This window comes from Lethenteron reissneri, chromosome 3 (assembly GCF_015708825.2).
Source record: "Lethenteron reissneri isolate LAM-NWPU_2019-01 chromosome 3, ASM1570882v1, whole genome shotgun sequence".
Taxonomy (NCBI): domain Eukaryota; kingdom Metazoa; phylum Chordata; class Hyperoartia; order Petromyzontiformes; family Petromyzontidae; genus Lethenteron; species Lethenteron reissneri.
This window is the reverse complement of record NC_083781.1, coordinates 10268623-10290326: the sequence shown is the minus strand read 5'-3', so window position 1 is coordinate 10290326 and position 21704 is coordinate 10268623. Positions and strand designations below refer to the sequence as shown.

Genomic DNA, 21704 nt, shown 5'->3' with positions numbered 1-21704 from the left:
GCTTTGTTCATCCTGCAGTATCCCTCGGGGGGACCCCTGTCCCCTCATTCTCTGCTGTGTTGACGTTCTCGCCATTTGGGCTTCATTTGCCGCCGAGCCGAAGCGGCCGCGGGTTCTCTCGCCGGCGCGACGTTCTTCACGAAATTTAGTTTGGTTCCTTTTTCGTTTCATCGAGGCAGTGTGCGGGGCCCGGTCCATCGCGCTGTGACGCGGGTGAACGCACGCCAAGTCAGCGGAAACCAAACCGGTTGTGAGAAAAAAAGCAGAGGGGGATTATAAAAGGAGGGGGAATGGGCTCGCGAAAGGGGAAAAGGGTGACTTTTTCTTGAAGGGGAGAGAGAGAGATATAACCCAAACACAGCTGACAAAAAGAAAATAAATGCAATGTTTGGCTGATTACCTTTCAGCCCCCCCCCCTCCCCCCAACTACGACCAGGCCTATCCCCCACCCCTCTTTATCAATCCAAATTGCTTAATTGCATCAAAACTACACCACGTACAATAACCCAATTCTTTATTTCAAATAATGGTCACGTTACGGACAATTTTATAATTGCTCCTACAGCACCTTGGTAAAGGCGCTAGAAAGATCTCTTTAATATTCACAAGTAGTACTAATCCCATATCTGCATTTCCCATAAATATGCTAAATTCCTTTTGATATGCAAATTATTTTGTCAAGGCGCTCTTCCCCCTCCAACCCAGCTTAAATATACGCTCCAAGCCTGGAGGTGTTTCATTCAGACGCTGTCTTCCCGACAGACCTGTTCTTCACCTGAGGACGGCTGCTTGCGTTGTGGCCGAAACGTCGTGAGAATTATTTTATTATGTTTTATTTTTATTATTTTATTATTTCCCTTCTACGTGACTTTACCGAAAGAACCAAGAAGATTCAGATAAGAGGCGGCCAGAATGAGCATTGTTTTTATTTCCACCCCTCCGATTTCGACTCCCGTCTGATCCGCGGTGGGTATACCCCTCATCAGCGGTCCCTGTCTCGCGACCCCTCCACGCTGCGAACTTATTTTGGGTGTTGTACGAGGAGGTGGAGGGGGGGGTACCATCTAGCCTCGAATTCCCCCTCCCTTGTGTCGTTGAGTTCCTTTTCATCGTCGGCACTCATGCAACCACTGCCAACGTGGAAGCGGCGGCATCGCACAAAATAATGATCGTGATGTGTTCCACTACGTAGCCCTCACTGTAGAGCTGTGTACACAGGGTACAATATAAACATTGACATTGCCTTGTGTCCTGGGGCACAAACGGCACTTGTGTGCACATCCGCAGATGTGCTGACACCACACCACCTCTCCGGCACAGAATAGGAAGAGTAAGCAACGCGATAAACGAGAATTGAGTGGTGCGGGCAGAGCGCAGCGGTGCGGCGATTAGCTCCCTGCGATAATGAACACCGACCGCCTGAGTTCAATTCCCGGCCACGGTTAGCGGCCGCGGCGAGGGACGAGCGACGTCCGAACCGTTCTTGGAGTGTGCGCCTGACCCCACACCCCCCCGCGAGACCCCATGACCCCCTGGTCCCCGTCCCCCTCTTGACCCACGGGACCTGACGGGCGTTGGCTCCATCCCACGTGAGACAGCCTCGCTGTCGGCCCGCGTCTTAATCAAACTGCACGGGGGGGCACGGAGACGGCACGTCGCCCTAACGGAGGCGTTGAAGAGACCCCCCCCCCCCCCCCCCCCCCCGGGGCTACACGACGGCCCCGGTCCCCCCCTCCCTATTGTTGCCGTTGGGTCACGACGTCGAGAGGAAATTCCTCCATACCCCCCAGGAGGCAGCAAGCCCGGACATCCTCCGCCGTCCACCCAGCCGGTGCACAGAAATGGACGAGCCCAAACAATGGTGCCGGTTTCTCAAGTCCACCCGGCAGGGGTTACATTATTACGTCTATGATCGGCAGATCGCGTGTGTTGGTGGCTTCTTCCAGCACGTCTGCTCAGCGTGCATGAGCAGACCGAAACTTTAGAGGGGCCCTTCTGTTGGCAGTGGCGCGAGCGAGCAATTGCAGGGCTGCGCCTTTGCCCTCGATGACGAACTGACTGCCGCGGGCAGTGCTGCGGACTTGCGCAGTTTTGTGTGCGCGTGGGCGTCTCTCCGGCTGTAACCGAGTTTCAGACCCCGTGGGAGGAGCAGGAGGAGGAGGACGAGGGGACGTCACCGCCTTGAGTTTGCGTGGCTTGCGGAGCTGCACAGTGACCTTTGGCATTGCCTTTCCGTTGGGCCCTGGATTAGCAATTTACACCCAGGTGTACGACGTTGTACTGCGCTCCCACGGCCACTCAATAGTAGGATGGCACCGATGTGAGAATTGGGCAAGGCGGGCTGAGCCTGCATTCCCACGGTAGTCTTAAACTAAGAACTGAAACTAAACTCTTTATGGTTCTTTCGGTAAAGTCACGTAGAAGGGAAATAATAAAATAATAAAAATGTGGCCGAAACGTCGTGAGAATTTTAATTTATTATGTTTTATTTGTATTTTATTATTTCTCTTCTACGTGACTTTACCGAAAGAACCAAGAAGATGAATCCCTGCAGTCACGAAAGCTTTAAATCGAAAAATGAAACTAAACTTTATTTTACCAGGTAAGACCCACTGAGCTGTAGATCTCTTTTTACAGAAGCGACCTGGCCACCACAAATGATAGCGCAACGAAGGGGCTTCTGACATGGAAATTTATAGGAGCCTAATCCTCTCGACGCGCGTTGATTCTAAATGTGGAAGGAAAACCGGAGGAACCGGAGAAACATCCACGCGACCACGGGGAGAAAGACATCCAAACTACAAATATAAAGGCGTCGGGGTCGGGGTAGAACCCACGACCTCCTGCATACCAGGTGAGGCAGTTAACATCTCGCCAAAGCGGCACCCCTCAGCCTGGATCCACGCCTTCCACTCTGCACTGAATACAATGAGTGGCTAGCCCAAGGTTCGTTCCTTGCCTCGTGCGAAAGATCTCCGGTCAGAGTGATATCCCGCTGCTCAATTGAGAATTGAGGCCTTGGGTCTCCTCTCCTGTTTACAGCCCTGAGCCAGTGGTGGAAATTCCACATTCTTATGGCAGGGGTAAGTCTCCACAGGACAACCATTCTTGGACATCTCCACTGAGTGGTTCTCGTTTTATCAACCCCCCAAGCAGATGGTGGATTGAATCCGTTGCACGCAATCGAGTTGCGATATTCAGTTGCACGCAACCGAGTTGCGTCCAGCATGCAATTTAATTGCTCCGACGTGGAATTTCGAAGGCAAGTGGCTATCGTTCAACCAGTTGCACGGGGAGCAAACCCATCAGGACGCGGGCCACAGGACGACGTCGCCCCTACCAGCAATGCTGCGTACGCCCACGATGCGCGCGCATGCACCGGGGGTTACCCTGGGTGAACCGACGTGGGAATTGGGTGCGCGTCGGAGGAGGAGTAGGAGGAGGAGGAGTGGTCAGAAGCCGTTTGGCGTGTGGCAGAGACTTCTCATAACTGCTGATGTCAAAGGCGCTATTTTTGCCTTTTCAACTGACAGCAGATAATTTTTTTCTTCCGCCCCCACCGCGAATAGCAGCTCGCTTGACTCGGGAGCTCTCGCGGTGTTGTCCTCAAAATACCGCGGCTCGTTCCTAGGTCACGACACTTTAGTTTTACTCGCGTAACCCCCATTATTTCCACGCGGACCGAATGCTTATCTGTTTTGAAGGGCGGCTCGGCGATTAGAGCGAGCGAGCGGCTCGCAATCGGAAGTCTGCGAGTTCAAACCCTGGCTGGGGCTGTTGACTCGGCCCATCATCCCTCCACGGTCGATAAATTAAGTACCACCTTTTGTGGGGTTGTCAGCACAGTGATTGTCTTGTGGAGGGGGGGGGGGGTTGGCAGCAGACGTGGAGGGTGGGGGGGGGGGCGGTAGTGGGGGGCAGCAGTGTGGAGGGGGGGAGAAGAAGGGGAGGGAAAGGAGGGGAAGGTGGGGGGGGGGCAGTGGGGGAGGGGGAGCTACAGTAGGGAAGGGGGGCGGCAATGGAGGAGGTGGGGGGGGGCATCTGAACCTTTGGCCTTCTCCCCTGGGTGTGCCTGTGGTTATGGCAATGGGTAGCTGCCAAATGCAATGACTCGTGTGACTCATCGTATTGCGTGGGCTGTCTTTGCGTTAACTCGCCCAGCCCTTGGCTGCCTGATACAAAAAAGACACGCAGGTACCGCTAGGCCTGTGATGAATCACGCCGCCGCCCGCGTTCTCATTCGCCATCTCTGATCCGTCAAATGAACCACCAATTTTTTCGTCTCATTCCAAGTGTGTGATAATGACAACAATTTCAACGGCTTGTGTTTGATGCAGCGCCCTCCTATAAATATGCCGTGGTCGGTCTCCGACCGCTTAACATCCCGACCCGTTTAAAAAGGGCACCCCCGGTGGCAGCTGTTCTCGGCGGGCACAAGGTCCGTTGGGCAAAAGCGGCCTCTTCTGCAAGGACGACCACAGCCCTAGACCGTGCGACTCTCTTTGGTTGGCAGTGCTATTGATGAATGCGTTGAGATTTCAACTCGGAGCTCTGTTAACAGCCCTTGAGGGGTGCAGCGTTCCAGCACTCGGGAGGCGCCTGTGGGTGGTTGTGTCATGTGGGATTCTTGCCACTACCCCCCCCCCCCATGCCACTTGATTTACGCCTCGCGATGCCTTCCTGTTCGTGTCGCAAGGGAAAGCACTCTCTGCCTTTCCGCGCAGGGCCGATGATGCATGTGCGGGCCTCGGGCTTTGTTTAGAAACGCAAAACCGAAGCGCTAAAACCCTTGAAGGAGACGACAAACCGAAGCGCCGCTCCCAGTCGGCACGTTGAAGTTGGGGGCAAACGCAGATGCGTTGTGCGGATCTCGTTTTTTTCCACCCTCCAGCGTTTTCTCAATGAATGGGGGACGCTCCCTCCACCACCCCCCCCCCCCCCCGGGTGTGATGGTCGGCGCGCCACGACTTGCAAGCCAGGGGTCGCCTCTTCGACTCCAGCCCCCGGAGCGGCGACTCAAAACGATGGCGCAAGATTCTTAAACAGGGGCGTCGTCGCGGTGGCTAGGAGATGTTAACTCCCTCGCCTGGTATACAGGAGGTCGTGGGGTCGAACCCGACCCCACGGGTTTGAGCGTCTCTCTCTCTTCCTCCCCGTGGTCACGAGGATTTTTCTCCGGGTCCTCAGGTTTTTCCCTCCACAATTAGAATCAACGTGAGTTCATAGAGTATTTGGCTGCTATAGATTTCCACGTGATAAACCACTTCGTTAAGCCATCATTTGTGGCCAGGTTGCTTCTGAAAATGAACCATATAGCTCAGGGGGCCTTACCTAGTAAAATAAAAAATAGTTTAGTCATACATTTTAAATATCCCCACCACCACCACCTCTGCCCACCCAGCAGTGTCAGCGGGTTCACCACAGTGATGTCGATCGGCAGGGTTGTACGCGGTGGGCAGCTCGCACGTCTTTCAAGACGTCTGGTCGACGTGGAAGAGTAGACCAAATACCTCTCGAACTCTGCCCCATAGAGCTCCCTCTACTGGTGCCTCTTCTGCCGGCGGTGAAGTGAGGCAAGCGGTTGCATGGCTGCGCTTCGTCACTGAACCTCTGCAGACGACATCGTGATGTAGCAGGACCGGCTACGGACGGTGATGCTGTTGGGAAAGCCTCCATCCAGCAGTGGTTAGACTCTTGATGATGAAGATCTGCTATTGAAATGGCCTTGCGGAAATGCTGGCCAGTAGCCAAACAAATCGACACTTCCTATAGATAATTGCTTTCGTGCGGAAAACGTGTTATTCCTGTTGGCTCATTAATCATAATCAACGTTTTTGGGTTTAGATCGCGTTATTTATAAATGTGTCGTCTCCCTCCACCACCCGACACGGCCAATCAGTAAAAAAGTGTCACGTTGACAAAAGACAAATAGTTCACTGCTTTAGCCCACCGGTGTGTTGAAGCGTGAAACCACAACATTTACAATTTGAGTACGACGTTTCGCTGGTAATTGCATCCAGCATCATCGGGCAATTCGCCAGATTATGAATAATATTGGTCGCGAAAGCCTACGTGTTAAACTGGCTCATTTAATATTAACGATAATTAATTTTGGGTTTTGACCCTAAGTCTATTAGCAGCTCAATTATGGTTTGGCCACACATGCATAGTGCATGAGTAGACACGATGTTAGAGATGGTTAGCGGTGTGCCGATGGATTGATTAATCCATTCATATCAATTCCCAAGCCTTAACCACACACTCGTTGAATCGAGTGTGTCAGGGTGATCGTTTCTAGTGGGCGGGTGAGGGAGGGAAGGGTGGTTGGGTAAGGGTGGGTGGGTGCGTTTGTGTGTGTGTGGGCAAAGTGCTTATGGATCAAGTGTTGGTGGCAGAGCTGGCAGCGGTGGTGCAGTGGTTTGGGCTTCCCAACAAACCCTGCGTGAGATGATGAAGCGCGTGGTGACGGCTCGCATTTCCAGGTGTACACACTGTGTGTGTGTGCGTGTGTGTGTGCGCGTGCGTGTGTGCATTTGGGGAGCGGGAGTGCAGCGGTTAGCACGCTGCGCTACGAGTTGGATTTCCGCTCACGGCCACCAACACAAGTGTCGATTATCTGAACTGGTTCAGGACCTCCTCGAGGTTGACTCCGCTTCAAATGAGTACCTAGAGTTGTGATGTGTAAACATCATAACTGGGGAGACAAAAACAGCCAGACGTGGTGCTGGCCACCCACCTCCTCATGTGCCGTGCCGGCCTTCATAGGCGCTACTCGCTAACAGCACTTGCCCCAACAGTCTGTTAAGGCTACACGGGAGATCTTTGTCTTTTGGGTGGGTGGATTGCAAACTCTCAGACAAAGAAATGGATTGGCTGAATGACAACTGATTCTCTCATCGTTGCTCTGTGTGCACGAGCCAAACGAAAGAAGATGTTTGGAAAAGCGTGACAGACCTCGCTCTAGACCTCCTCAATAGCTTTACCGACACCCGGTCTCTTGAGTACGTCTTCAAACGGACGTCTTAAAAGCGTGGCCATAACGTTTTCCCCTTGCTGGTCTGTGTGTGTTTTTTTTCACACGCACAATGTTGTGATTACGCTAGCAATATCTCCGGTTCCATCTCGCTGAACGGATTGTGTGGTGAGCACTTCCGCTTTGTTAACCAAGGGTCCAAATGTGGTGTTGGTGAGTTTATCCCCAGGGCTTGTTGTACAGTCCCTGGGGCCAGGGCCAGAGATTTCACATTGTTGGGTCCAGAATAAAAATCTTCTTTGACGCTGGAGGAGGAATCCGATGAGCTATGAAGCTTTTTTTCCACAGATGTCCAGTTGGGGCACTGGCTAAGAACGTTACAACAAACAATACAAAAACACGATAGGAGTGCGAAGTATAGGAAAGCTTAAACAAATTAAATAACTTTTTATTTTACACGGGACAGTCGTCTGAAAAACACATCAACGCTCAAACTAGATTTAAAAGTTCTCCAAAATAAAGGGTTTAATTTTGTGTAGATCGCGTGAATAAAGATGTGTCGTTAAACCCGCCACCACACGACACGGCCTATTACTAAGGTTTTGTCACGTAAAACAAAACGTGTCAATTAGTTACAACTTCAGCACGCCCGGTGCGTTGGGAGAGTAAACCCACGACATTTACAAATCAAGTACCGTGACGTTTCGCCGGTGATTACAACGACCGGCTTCACCGGGCGATTAGCCAGCATTGTAGTTTTTAGTCACGCGTTCAATTCAACGTTTTTAGACCCTCCCGTGGAATGTTACGCGTGCCGCTCAAATAAAAAGCGGTCTCTCTCGCCATCGGCTGCATCGACCAGCGACTTGCACATCAACCGTCGATTTTGTGTCGCGTGTTATATAGTTTTTTCGTCAAGCTATGACAGAGTGGAGAAGAGGGGAGGGGCGGTCCTTTGCCTATAAACGTCTGGCAGTTCACCAGCATCGATTTAAGCAATCCTGATTACCCGATGAGACACTCAAGGTCGAAAACCGGTCCAGAGTTTGCCTGCGTTTTTTGAAAGCTTTGTCGCTGCTCAAATTAAGTCTTCCCAGAGGGCTGTGTGGCTGATGGGGTGCACTTTTTATACGCTGTTATTTAACTCACTCTGTTGTCGTATCCTCAAATCTTGTAACTCAATTTTTATTGTACATGTCTTGTTTTTCTTTTTTTTATTATTACCTTGAGGGAGACGGACACGTGCAGGGAGGCGTATTGTCCGCCGATTTATTTCACTCAACGATTCGAGACGCCGTATGGATACGGGAGGCTTAATAGGTCACGTCCGTGTGTGTGTATTTTTCCAAACGGGGGGGGGGGGGTGGGGGAACATTTTCACAGCGAACAGAGGTAGCCTGGGTCCCGTGCCAACGAAACTTGTGTCACGCGCGCATACACACGCACATGCGCGGACACCCCCCCCCCCCCGCACGTACGTCCTTACGACGCGAATGAAGGTGACTCATTCCACACCGCCGTCACAAAAACACCCGGTCCCCGTGTAGGAGCAATGTGCTGGCGTGGCCTGCTCATCACTCGCCTTACTGGTATACAGGAGGAGGCTCGTGAAGGACGCTGTAGGTCAGTTGGAGGCAGACGCCCTCCTAACAACAACGGAGGGCAGAGGACCGATGCTCGCAACAACGAGCGGAGCGCCGGGCGGCTAAAATGCAGCGAGTTGGCACCGTAGAGGGCACAGGTGGTGCATCTGCCAGTCATCTCCGTCAGTCAACCCACGGCACCTGGGTCTGTCACGTGACCTCTTATCGGCGAGCCTTTGACACTTCACGTGGCCTGAAAGTGCCCCTGGCCTGGCAGAGGCACCATGGTGACATCACCATCACTTAGTGGCGTATTGGTTTACAGAAGGTTATGGATTCGATCCCGACCCTTGACGCCTGTTGTATATTTGGAGTTTGCGTGTTCTCTCTACCCGTGGTGGTGTGGATTTTTCTCTGAGCTGCAGACTATCCATCAGAAGTTGCTTTCCCGTTCGAACGTGTGATGTGAGTCGTAATCTTTTGATGCCACCGTCCGCCAAAAAATTCCGGAAATTGGTGGGGGGGGGGGGGGTGGGAATTTGGAGCCGACTCGCCACCGCGTGGACGCTGGCCCTCCCCCGCACACCTCTGAGTTCATCATCTCTTTCTAGATTAGAAGTTTTCGTGACTGCAAGGACCCATATTCTTGGTTCTTTCGGTAAAGTCATGTGACTTTACCGAAAGAACCAAGAATATTTATCATCTCTCTTTGAGTGAATACCAGGTGTGATGGAGCAGCAAGTAAAAATTATTGTTATTATATTATTATTAAAAATACGGATACGCCTCCACGAAAGCTTAAGGTTGGGAACCACGGCAATAAGCCACGTGCAACAGGATCAGGGCCGACTGTCGCACCTCCGTCCAGCGGGGTACCGATCGTCGACCCGTTAGCTCCGCTCGCGCAGCAGCCAACCGCCTCTTTGACCGACGTTTCGGAGTTGCCCCCACCCCCGTTCGCGTCGCCGCTGAGACCGACGCTTCAGCTTCTGCCCTCCCGTCGCTTCTGTCCGCGCAGACAGTGGAGCATGGCTTCCCGCACCAACCCAGCGCCCTGGCCTACGACCCCGACCTGCGGCTCATGGCCATCGGTACCAAGTCCGGCGCCGTCAAAATGTATCCTTTCTCCCGGCGTGGCGTCGCCGCCGGTGACGCGCGAGATTAAAGAGGAGCCGCACTTATCTTCGCGCCGTGCTTGCGGTAAGTGCTGTCGCGACGATGGGTGAGTGTCAAGTAAAAACTTTATTTTTTTATTTTAACCGGGTAAGGCCCCAACCGAGTGGCTTATTTTATCACGTGGACATTTTACAGCGGCCAAATACTCTGAACGCAAGTTGATACTAAATGCGGAGGGGGGGAAAAAAACGGAGGACCTGGAGAAAAATTTACACGTCCACGGGGGAGAGACATGCAAACTTCAAATGCACAAGGGTCAGGGTCGGGATAGAACCTACGACCTCCCGTATAGCAGGCGAGGCGAGTGCGTGGCTACTTGTGAACGTAACTGACACGGCTTGGAGAGGTGGTGGGGGGATAGATAACATCATGCAGCAGTGGAGCGACAAAGGCCTGTTGATTTGCTCATTCGGATTTAGCGTCGGCTGAATATCGCCCACACGTGTCCCGGTTGGACTAATTGTGACTGCAAGGGTTGGTTGGGTGAGTGGTCAGGTTAGTGGCGAGTAGCAGCGTCTGCCGAGGTGTGAACGTGGCTGATGGGGGCCGAACGGTGACGCTACCAAAACCGGTCCTCCTGGCTTGGCCCGGACAGTCCCAGTTGGTTTCATAACGGCTTGTCCCCGTGACCCGAAGATTTTGCGAAAAAATTCTGGATTCTGGCCCAGGTTTCCAAAGGAGGACAAGTTGCCCAAAACTTCACCTATTTTATAATTATATTTCCTTTTAAGGCCACAGTTTTTGACAAACGTGAGGTTTATTTTTTTTCATCATCGTAGGAACGGGCCAGGGGGCTGCTACCCTTCATTTTACAATGGCCGCTAATGCTTACTGTCAACATTCGCCGACTCGTTTAATCAGACTTGCTTGTGATCAGGAATTGGAGGAGTGATTGTGAGTGGATCCATCTATTCGATAGCATTCCGGTTGTGCGTGGCTCCAAGTGAAATTGAAGCAATGTCTGGAATGCAACTGGTGAAATCACATTCATTTATTTCACCACTGGCAAGCTTAAAGCCCCGGTGTATTAATTCAACTACCATCTTACCATCTTTTAATCCTCACCGCCTCGTTTTAACGCTCTCTCTCAGCAGTGAAGCTTGAACTACGCCACACCTTGAGGTTTTAATGTAAGCTCACAGCGTAAAGCTCGTTATGGCAGGCAAATGGGGTCAACTGGAAGCAGTAGGTGATGTTTGCCCCCCCTACGTTAACAGCCACTGCAGTAACCTTGAAAGGGAATTCGGTGTTTTTTTGTGTTTGCTGTTGGTATTTACCGTATTCTCTGGATCATGAGATGCTCCGGGAAGTAACCGACTACAAAAACCCGTGCCCGTTGTCAAATAAGGTCATTCAAATATGACAAGCAAAAAAACAACAGCCGCCATTCGCCACTTCAGCGGCGGTGACGTCACCAGAGCACTTGCGTGCCAGGCTAGGTGCACTTTGAGGCCGTCACGTGAAGTGCGCGAGTTTCGCTGTTGACAGCAGAGCACGGGACAGACCCAGGGTTGTTATCCGAGGATTATTGGCACAAAGCTGATTTCTCACAAAGAGAAAAAGATCCCCCGTGTAGCCTGTAACAGACTGTTGGAGCAAGTGCTGTTTGCGAGCACTTACGAAGGCCGGCACGACACACGAGGGGGGCGGTGGCCAACATCAACACCCGACCGCCTTTTGTCTCAAGAGGGGCGATGTTTACACACCGCACCAGGTACTCGTTTGAGGCTGGGTTGACATCGGGGAGGCTCATGATCGGTTCACATGAAAGACTGTCTCGTGCATTGCGGCTCTTGAAACATTGGGGGGGGCGGTGGTTGTTTTTACCGAATTCGAAAAAAATGGCTCCTCTTGTTATTTGGGGTTGCCCCTGACCCCTGTGCTAGAGAAACCTCTCTCGAAAGAGAGAGATACACTTTAGAGAAGGGCTATTTTGTGGGGAGTACCCATACTTGACCCCACCACCACACGCAGCCTGTGCCGATTGACTAACTCCGGCCGTGCCCCTTGGTTACCTGCTCTGAGTCGGCTCGTGCGAAGGAGCGTTGCGTCACGTCCGCGTTGCGTCACTTGGGCTTGGCAACAGCTTACAGCAATGGCCTTCGTCCAGCAGTGGATTAAGCGTCGATGATGATGATTATGATGAATGATGCGGTACTGCATGGAGGGTCATTATGATCCCGAATGACTTCACGTGGCCCAAATGTCACCACCGTTTGCCGTAGGTGTTTTGGAAAAGAAAACAAATATTCTCCGAGTTCACAAAGTAAAATGGCGCGGTGGACAATGACCACACGCCTCCGACGCAGGAACAGAAACTCGTAAGCGCCGTGGAAAATCCATTCGCTCGCCCGCGCTTCTACTTCTCGACCGAGATGCCATTCCGACCTTTATCTGATTGAAGCCCGGAGGATAATCTTCATTATGCTGGCCCACCCTTGGGGCAGCGAGCGAGCTCATGCTCACGGCACGCCGGAGTTTTAGGTTGAGAATTCATTTGTTCCCGGCCAGGATTAGCGAGTGTTTCAGAGTCAGGGCAATTGACCTTTCTCTGCGTCTGTGTGTGGTCTTTTACCCCCGATTCTTAGTGGGGTGCCCCCGTGCTTGTCTGTCAGGGGCAGTCTCCAGACACTCACGTGGGCAGGTGACTTGATGTCTTTTGTTTCGCTGGCTTTACATTAAAATGCGTCGATTCGTCGCGGCCTTTCGATATCCGATGTGTTTTTTTGCGTGTCCCAAAAACAGCTTCTTAACCGTTTCTGGACAAGCCACTGTCGAGCTTGTGTGTGCTGTGCACGCTCGTTGTTGATGGTGGGAAGATAATTATAATTTGTTGTTGTCGTACGCACAGGTTCGAACCGGAAGGTTGGGGTGGGGGCCATGGCCTTTACGAACCGGCGACGGTGCCTTGTGTACGCAGGGAATTGTAACGGGTGGCAGGCCCCCTTGGATTGTACATCCGCAACACCTCCTCGTCGTCACGCGGGCAAAGTTAATCAAGTAAATGTGCGGCTCTCCCCCTCGCTTAGTGGGGTAGTAGATGTGTTCCTAAAAATAAGGTGGGGGGGGGGGGGGTCGCACAAGGCGAAATTGCGGAGCGTGGAGCGAGCGGTCATCCAACCCACAATGCACCGCACGAGACAGCTGCCTGCTGATTAGCGCATTCACTTTACACAAGGCACACAGACGGTACACACACAGTACATATACACAGTACGCACGGTACACACACACGGCACACAAGGTACACACACAGTACACACGGTACACACACAGTACACGGTACACACACGGTACACACACAGTACATATACACAGTACACACACCCGGCACACATGGTACACACACACACTACAGAACACACACAGCGTTGTGCCATGTCCGACCGCATAGCCGCATGTGGAGTGAATTCAAACCTGCGCATACTCGACAGCGAAAACTGTGAGACGCGAAATCTCACAGAGAAAGCGCCGAGCAGCGATTTCCTGCTCAAACGGAGCATCGGGGCAGTGGTTCTCATCTCCTGTTTGCGGTCCACAAGTCAGTGGTGGAAATTCCACGTTTCTATGGCGGCCGGGCGGGCGGGGATAGCCTATTCGTAACGCTTTGCTCAGTGCTGTTCGCGATTCGGAGACGATGGAGTTGGCGGGGCGGTGGTGCTTTAACCCCCCCCACACCCACCTCTCTTAATTACCTTTTTTAATATTGCGTAGATTTTTGTCATGTTTTAGTTTTCTCCACATGGCCAACGATTCGTGTGCCCATTTGTGGATGTTCAGCGCCTTGAATACCTTGTAGGAAAGGCGCTTTAGGAATGACATTTGTCACTTGATCGTTGTGTTACGAACCCGGGGCTTCCCCCTAGGCCGACTCGGCCTCAAACGAGTACCTGGTGCGGCGTGTAAACATTGCCACTAGGGAGACAAAGGCGGCCGGGGGTGGTGTTGCTGGCCACCCCCACCTCGTGTGCCGTGCCGGCCTTCATAGGTGCTCGCTTACAGAGAGCACTTGCCCCAATGGCTATTTGGAGGAGATCTTTGGGAATGTTTTTGTACAGTACACCACGTGCGTCTCTAGGGGGGGGGGGGTACAGTAGGGTACAGTGGTGTACAGTAGTGGCAGCCCTAGGTTGAGAATCAGGTCCAGCCTGTGCCTCGCCCTGTACACACCCCACAATCCCACAGCATGCCTCCCCTTCGCCGGCCCATGCACAGACGATGTGTGTCAACGCAGCAGCAGCAGCGTGGACTATTTTGTTATTTTTCCCCACCACCAACCCACCGTGTCTTGGGTTACAGGTTGTTGGTGACGTGCGGATGGCCAGATTGTCAGTGTCTCTGTTGCTTCCTGCAGCCCTTGCCACCGCTGCTGCTGGTGAACTCAACCATTGGAGTGAACGTGTGTGTCTTGTGACAGCCTGCGGGAGCTGTGGGTGCAGCTACACCGGTGACGATTATCTGAGCCGGACCTGGGCCTCCCCTAGGTCGACTTGGCCTCAAATGAGTACCTGGTGCGATGTGTAAACATCGCCACTGGGGAGACAAAGGCGGCCGGGCGTGATGGGGATTGCGGGACTCATCATTTTCGCTAACAGCACTTGCCCCAACAATCTGTTAAGGCTATACGGGGGATCTTTGTATTCTTTGGGACATTAGAATTGGGGTCCCTGTTTTTATTGGACAGTGCTCCACACCCTCTCCCCCTACGCATTCTCTCATTTGCTTTGACAAGTGACTCAATAACAACCGCCCGTCAAATGTGGAGTCTCCAGCCAGAGCCAAATTGGCAACTTCCCTGGGTCTGCCATGTCCACCGCGTGCCTCTGAGCCTCTCTGCGCGGCGCCCGCTGCACGTTTCACGAGTGTCGCCTTGCGCTTGTTTGGGCATTTGCCGCAACGTTGCGTGTGTTTTGACTCTTGCTTTCTCGCTCGCCGTAGGGTCGTTCTGAACGCTCGTCAAATGCTATGGACCAATCGTTCCGGTGAAACGAGGAGGGACCCGCCGCTGGAAAGATGACTCTCTCGTTGATTTACAGAAAGTGTTGCAGTTGGTTTAGCGCGAGCGTTTCCGCATTATGACAATACTATGAAATAATAATAAATTACAGCCCTTGATTAGTGGTGGTGGATTGGGGAGACAATCATCCACGTGGTACTTTGACCATGGCTGATCACGACGATGATGTTGGTTGTGTGAAAGTCATTCTTTAATCCGTCCAAATGTTTGAGCGGACGCAATGCTCCTCCCAGAGCCAATCCTAATGCACTGATGCCCCACGACAATTCAAGGCCTCGGCTCACCCTGTCAGTCATAATCAGGGGTCGGCAATCAAAAGAAATAAAACCCCTAAATATTTCAAGAGGCCGCAATGCGCCATGGGGTAAATGCGAGACCACGGCGGCGGTGGTCCTCAATAAATAACGCGTCACGAAGCGGTCCCTTAAAGAGCCACCGCATGCGGCAGAGGTCGCAACCGGGTACCCGATACCCGGCTACCCGTACCCGGCCGGGTACGGGTTTGGGTACCCGTTTGCGACCCTGGTGTGGCCGGGTACGGGTACGGGTAGGCCGTGAGTCACTGGTGAGTAACCGTTTATCACTCATTTCCCAACGTCTTGTCTCCTCACAATTCAAGTTACTAGAATCAACCCACTCACGCCTGCAACATGGCTTCATCCCAGAGGTCGCAATCGGGTACCCGATACCCGTACCCTACCCGTACCCGGCCGGGTACGGGAGGGTACGGGTACGGCCGGGTACGGGTGCGGGTACCCGTTTGCGACCCTGGTGCGGCCGGGTACGGGTAAGAAATCAAAACCCGTTTGCGACCTCTGGCATGCGGGCTCCGGAATCCGCAGGTTTCCAACTCCTGGTCGTGTCCCATCTGCGTGTAGTTGGTGAAAGTTTGGTAAAATCGACAATCGATTATCGTCTTTATTTAGAATCGCAGCAATCTGCGTGCGCTTTTATTTTCCGGCCAACGCCGAAAGACCCACGGATGGCAAAATAACCGCGGCTGGCGGCGTTGGAGACGATCGCCCGTGTGCCCAGGTCCAGTTGTACGGCGACCGGTCTGTAAGGCAAATATGTTGTCTCGGTTCGCGCCACCGCAGATCCCCCATCTCCGCCCTGTACTTTGGACCCCGTGCCGGGGCGTGCTGCGGCCAATGCATTTGCGCGCGAAGACGGAGGCCAGACGGCCTGCCGGCACGGGTGGTGCGGGCTGTTGACTCGCGCGGGTCGGTCGTGAGTCGCGGCTCCTCAATGTGTCGCGGGGAGTTGCAAAACCGCCGTGGCCCTCGCAAGTGAACAAGCAAAGTTATAATCCGATGTGACCGGGTCACACTTGCGAATGGAGACCCCCTCCACTCCCTGTCCGTCTCTCAAAGTTCTCGGCTGGTCGAAGCGAAATGTAGCCTTGTTCGGTAATGCGGTCGTTGCCGCCTTGCTGAAAAACACCGCGTTATGGGAATCATCGCATTCTAATAAATAATATAGGGGGTAAAGCACAGTCCGCGTTAAGACGTGAGATGCGTGCGCAGGCTGCTGCTTGCATGCTTTCATCTGCCACCAGTCGTAACGTGGCACTCGAAACGGGCCATTTTACTGGATTGGAAATCCATTCGCGCTTACCATTACGCGACAGCTTGGCTCCCTCCGAGCCACGGTAGGTCTCTGCGTAAATCGGTGCCGCCTTTTGCTCGCAGCCATGCAACGCCCACACCACCACCTACCCCTCTCGGGCAAGAGCTACCCACGTGGTGTGCTATGCCAACAGGGTTCCGCGTGGCCTGTGACTTCCCCCCTATCCCCCACCACCACCATGTAAAGGATGGTTATTTTTAGCGTTCCCGGTGGGTTTTGTCTGGGTAATGTGAGCCCTCTTGTTTATCCCGCGGGGGCTAAAGAGCTTGCCCACGCGTGTCCCGGTTGCTCTAATTGTGACTGCAAGGGTTGGTTGGGTGAGTGGGTCAGGTGAGTGGTGAGTAGCAGCGTCCGCTGCGGTGTGAACGTGGTTGATGGGGGCCCAATGGTGACGCTACAAAACCGACCCCCACCCCCCCTCCGGCTTTTACAGAACAGTCCCCGGGTGGTTTCATGACGTCTGTCCCGGTGTCCCGAAGCATTCGCAAAGAATCGGGATTTTCTCTCCGGTTTAAAATCTTACTCCCCGGGGGAGGGGCTGTGAAAGGGCAGGTCTCCCAGAGCATTGGGCGGAGCTACCCGGGCAGTACCTGGGCAGTGGGTGGGGCTACATGGGCAGTGGGTGGGGCTACCTGGGCAGTGGGTGGGGCTACCTGGGCAGTGGGTGGGGCTACCTGGGTAGTGGGCGGGGCTACCTGGGCAGTGGGCAGAGCTACCTGGGTAGTGGGTGGGGCTACCTGGGTAGTGGGTGGGGCTACCTGGGCAGTGAGTGGAGCTACCTGGGCAGTGGGTGGGGCTACCTGGGCAGTGGGCAGAGCTACCTGGGTAGTGGGTGGGGCTACCTGGGCAGTGGGCAGGGCCAATGTTGCAGCACATCGGGCCACTCACTGTCTGGGTGGGGCTGACGGGCAGGGGCCCGCCTGCTCGCCATGAGGTGCAGCGAGTGCCTCCTGTGTATATACAAATAAGCGCTTGCTCCAGTCATACCCTTGTTAGAGCGCGATTGTAGGCGGGGTGACAGAAATGGTCACGGTGTGACATGACAGAGCTGGGACAAATCTACGTCGACTGCCAGACGAAGTGTGCGGCCCCTTTCATAGGTTAAAAATGAGTCCCGCAATCCCCATCACGTCGTGAGAGAGATCCGTTCATTCATGGATCTCTCGCAGGGCGACAGGGTCGGCCGGGCATCGCCCCCGTTCTCGAGAAGTGGCCCACAGAAGCGAGAGAGGCCGCGGTACGAACTCACGATGCCGCGGCGGCGGTGGCGTCAACGGCCTCTCCGCAGTTGCCCGCAGACGGCGGACATGGGACACAACGCGGCGAACTCGAAACACCGTCGCCCCCCCACATCCCCACCGCATCCGAGTGCCGCCCTTCTTGCCGAGTTGCCCGAGTGTCGCGGAGTTGTTGCCATGCAACGCGTGAGGAACGGGAGTTTGTTTGTTTCATCCACGCAGCTGGCTCTTAGGGCGCACAGAAGGGGCTTCGGTGAGTGGGGTGGCGGCGGTGAGCTGTCCGATGACGTTACAAAGATGTCACTTTAGGCTGGCAAGCCGGGCGAAGCTGTTTGAACGTTTGGGCCGATGCGTCCTTGTATTGCGTAGCACGAGCGCAATCACTTTACGAGATTAAGCAGTCTCATCATTATTGTCATTATCTGAATCCCGTAACGGATGTTGTTAATGTCACGGTGATTAGCAGGAGGTGGCGAGATGTTAACTACCTCGTCTGGTTTACAGGAGGTTCGTGGGTTTGATCCCGACCCTGACGCCTGAATGTTTGGAGTTTGCCTGTTCTCTCTCCCCGTGGTCACATGGGTTTTTATCCGGGCCCTCCGGTTTTTCCCACCACATTTGGAAACGCGCGTTTAGACTATTTGGCTGCTATAAATGTCCACGTGATAAGCCACATCGTTGAGCTATCATTTGTGGCCAGGTCGCTTCTGAAAAAAGCTACATAGCTCAGTGGGATTTACCTGGTAAAATATATATAGTTTATGGTTTTAGTTAGTTGAGTAATGATGCAGCACTCTCCTCCGTCCATCGTGTGGTGTTGTAATCGCCATGGTGAATGCAGCGTCTCTCGTGGGCCACAGGTGGGCGGCTGGCGCTCGCCCACTCCTCGCGGTGGCGCGACCTGCTGTAACGTTGTGTCCGTGTCACCTTCAACACACAACCAATTCTGTCGTCAAGGGCGAATTTGACGTCGTTAGTTCGTATTCGGGTGCAATCGGCAGAGCCAGAAACCCATGGGACAGGGTCTTGGAGTGAACCAGCTCAACATATATTTATTTATTCCGCAGAAATCTGATGAGCTCTTTTTACAAAGTATGGGAAAGGTAAGGAAATCACTATAAATAAACTTAAACGAAATCATTTGTATTTTTCTAGGTAAAGCCCTCTGAGCTATTCATTATTTTTCAGAAGCGCCTATCGAAAGAAGACTCCAATTTGTTTGACCCGGGAAAGCCTCACCGAGTCTCAAGACTCTGTCAGGGAAGGGTCCTGCCAAGCTTTTACAATCGGGCGGCTGAAAAATTACCCGCGAATTATACCGTCATGTGTCAATCCCAAGTTGAGAAATTGAAATGTCTCAGACGATATTGAAGGTGCACCGAGTTGCCCCGAGGAATTTAAGCGGACGCCATACACGTGCAGAGATGATTCTCGTTGTTGTTGTTATCGTTGTTGGTATTATTCCTTGATGATCCCCGCGCCGCAGCTACGGTGCTCCGGGAGTGGAGTTCACCGGACTGCACCACGACATCGCCATCGTCACGCAGCTCCACTTCCTGCCAGGACAGGTGCCTCTCCTCCCCTCCCTCCAATTACCCCCCCCCCGCTCCCTCTCTCCGCTCCCTCCCCTCTGCTCCTTTCACCTCCCCTCCCTTCCCATCTCCTCCCTCCCCATCTCCTCCCTCCCCATCTCCTCCCTCCCCATCTCCTCCATCCCCTCCCATCCCATCTCCCATCCCATCTCCCATCCTCTACCATCTCCTCTCCTCCCATCCAATCTCCTCCCTTCCCCTCCCATCTTCTCCCCTCCCCCCTCCTTCCTTCTCCCCTCTCCTCCCCTACTTCCCTCCCCCTCCCTTCACTCCCTCCCCGTCCATCCTACAACATCTGTTCTGGGCTGTTGTATGCGTGGGAGAAACATTGAAAAATAGGCCCATAACTCATGATTGAGATTGAAATATTAAAATTATTGTGGGAAGTGCAATGCAGATTTCTATAGCAATGAAAGATCTATATATGCCCTTGGAATCAGACCGCCTCTCAGTGTATATCTTTTGCGCATCTCTCTCTAATGCATGTGGCACATGTCTCTGTGTGTGTGTCTTTGTTTCAGGGGAGCGGTAGTGTTTAGAGCACTGCAAAACCTGGTGACCAGAATTCGATTTACCCTCACGACCAATAACAACAGCGGCCGGTCCTGGGCCTCCCATAGGTCGACTCTGCCTCAAATGAGTACCTGGTGCGATGTATTAAAACGGCCCCCCCTTGTGTGCCGTACCGGCCTTCACAGGTGCTCGCTATAACAGCACTTTCCCCACAGCCTGTTAAGGCTACACGGGGGATATTTGTCTGTTCTTCTCAGGGGAGCGCTAGTGTGGTGGTTGGCGCACCGCACCGCAAACCTGGTGACCAGAGTTCGACTTACTGTCACGATCAATAACAGCGGCCGGTCCTGGGCCTCTCATAGGTCGACTCAGCCATAAATGGGGTATCTTGTGCAAGTGTGTAAACATCGGGAAGACAAAGGCGGCCGGGAGGCGGTGTTGTGCACACCGCCCACCTCATGTGGCCTTCATCGGTGCTCGCCAACAGCACTTGCCCCAGTGGTCTGTTAAGAGGCTTTGCGGGGGATCTTTGTCTTTGGTGTCAGGCGCGCGTGGTCTCGCTGCTGGACGACGGCTCGCTGCACCTCTGGGAGATCGTTGAGAAGGACGGATACTCGACGCTCACCGAAGTCCAGGCTTTCACCATCCCGAGCCGGCCAGGGTCTGAACAACATCCAAAGTACAAAACCCCGTACCTTGTCCCCCGGCACGCCCCCCCCCCCCCCCCGTGCCTGCTCCACCGGGTCGTGCTCGAGAGCGCCACCTGCCCCCTCCGCCTTGAGGCAACCGCTGGCAGGGCACGGCTGGGAGGCGACGTCATCGTCACACGGACGGGTCAAAGGTCCTCGTCGTCATCATCGTCGTCGTCATCGTCATCATCGGGTCTAGCGGCCACCACAGCTGCACACCGCCACGCCCCGTTCATATTAATTACCTAAACTGCCAATGTGCAATGATTGATTGGGCCAAGATAAAAAAAAACACAATTACTCACAAGGCTTCTCTAAAACTATAAATAAAAGCTGCCAATTGTTTTAGTTTTTTCTTCGGTAAAGACGCTTTCTCGTTCGATCAATGTTTCCGTAATAAAATCGTAATTTATTCACTAGCTCCCCCCCCCCACCGAGCCACGAAGTTGCGTCTTGGGGGAGAGAAAAAGAAAAAACAGCTAAATTTGAGCAACTCCGTAAACGAACGAACAAGCGCGAGCAAACTCGGACGTAACAAAAATATCAACGCATCCAATGATAACGTCGCTCCCGGCGCAAGCAGGCGACGACGTTTTGGGGGCCCGGGCCTCCGCATTCGTCGCAGGGAGCGACAAATTGGGTCTGTTGCGTCCGCAGCGCTGGCTTGCGGCGCGTTGAATCGATCGCAGTCTCCGCTAAATGGATTGTTTCCCCCCCATCCTGGCTGCTCCGGGGGGCGACGAGTCGTGCATGCCGTTCTCTGCTCTCACACCCAGCTCGTGCCTCTTTGGGTTGTGGGTCACTGAGTCGTGGGTCGTTGGTCAGTCATCGCTGCTCGTGGTGGTGGTGGTGCCGCTTGCTTTGTTTAGTGCCGAGGAGCTCACATCAGCTGTCCTGCCACCTTGCCTCAATGCTGGGAGCTGGGTCGCGCAATGGTGTTTTTGCATGCTTCTCGTCGTCGTCGTCGTCGTTATGATGGCGATGGCCACGATGATTATGATGGTGTGCTTCATCTCACAGCGAACGCTTCAGGTGTCTATGGGTGACGGTTCTAATGGCTAACTTGATTGCTGTTTTTTTACTTGAATCCTCCTCTTTTTCCTTCGTACGGCTGATGCAGATGCAGAGCGGCAACTGCAATTTTACATTCCCATGGTTTTATTTAAATGCGAATTTGCCGACTGCGATCGTGTTGTTGCAGCAGTGTTCTCTGTGGAGGTGGCCCAGAGGTTGGAGACGCTGAGCCGGCAACGCTGAACCCCCCGGGTTCGAATCCAGGTTGCGGCCACTGCCT

The 21704-nt window shown here is 53.5% G+C and overlaps 1 protein-coding gene across 4 annotated transcripts in view; it reads left to right on the top strand.

Moving 5' to 3' along the window:
- LOC133346122 (lethal(2) giant larvae protein homolog 1-like) overlaps window positions 1–21704 on the top strand; it is a 66406-nt gene that overhangs the window by 22630 nt on the left and 22072 nt on the right. For 3 of the 4 annotated variants that reach the window (XM_061557550.1, XM_061557574.1, XM_061557559.1), the window contains exons 3-5: window positions 9575–9672; window positions 19103–19184; window positions 20267–20400. In XM_061557550.1, the coding sequence (XP_061413534.1) occupies window positions 9575–9672; window positions 19103–19184; window positions 20267–20400 (314 nt within the window). The remainder of the gene's footprint in view (window positions 1–9574; window positions 9673–19102; window positions 19185–20266; window positions 20401–21704) is intronic. The other variant, XM_061557567.1, reaches the window with a different exon arrangement.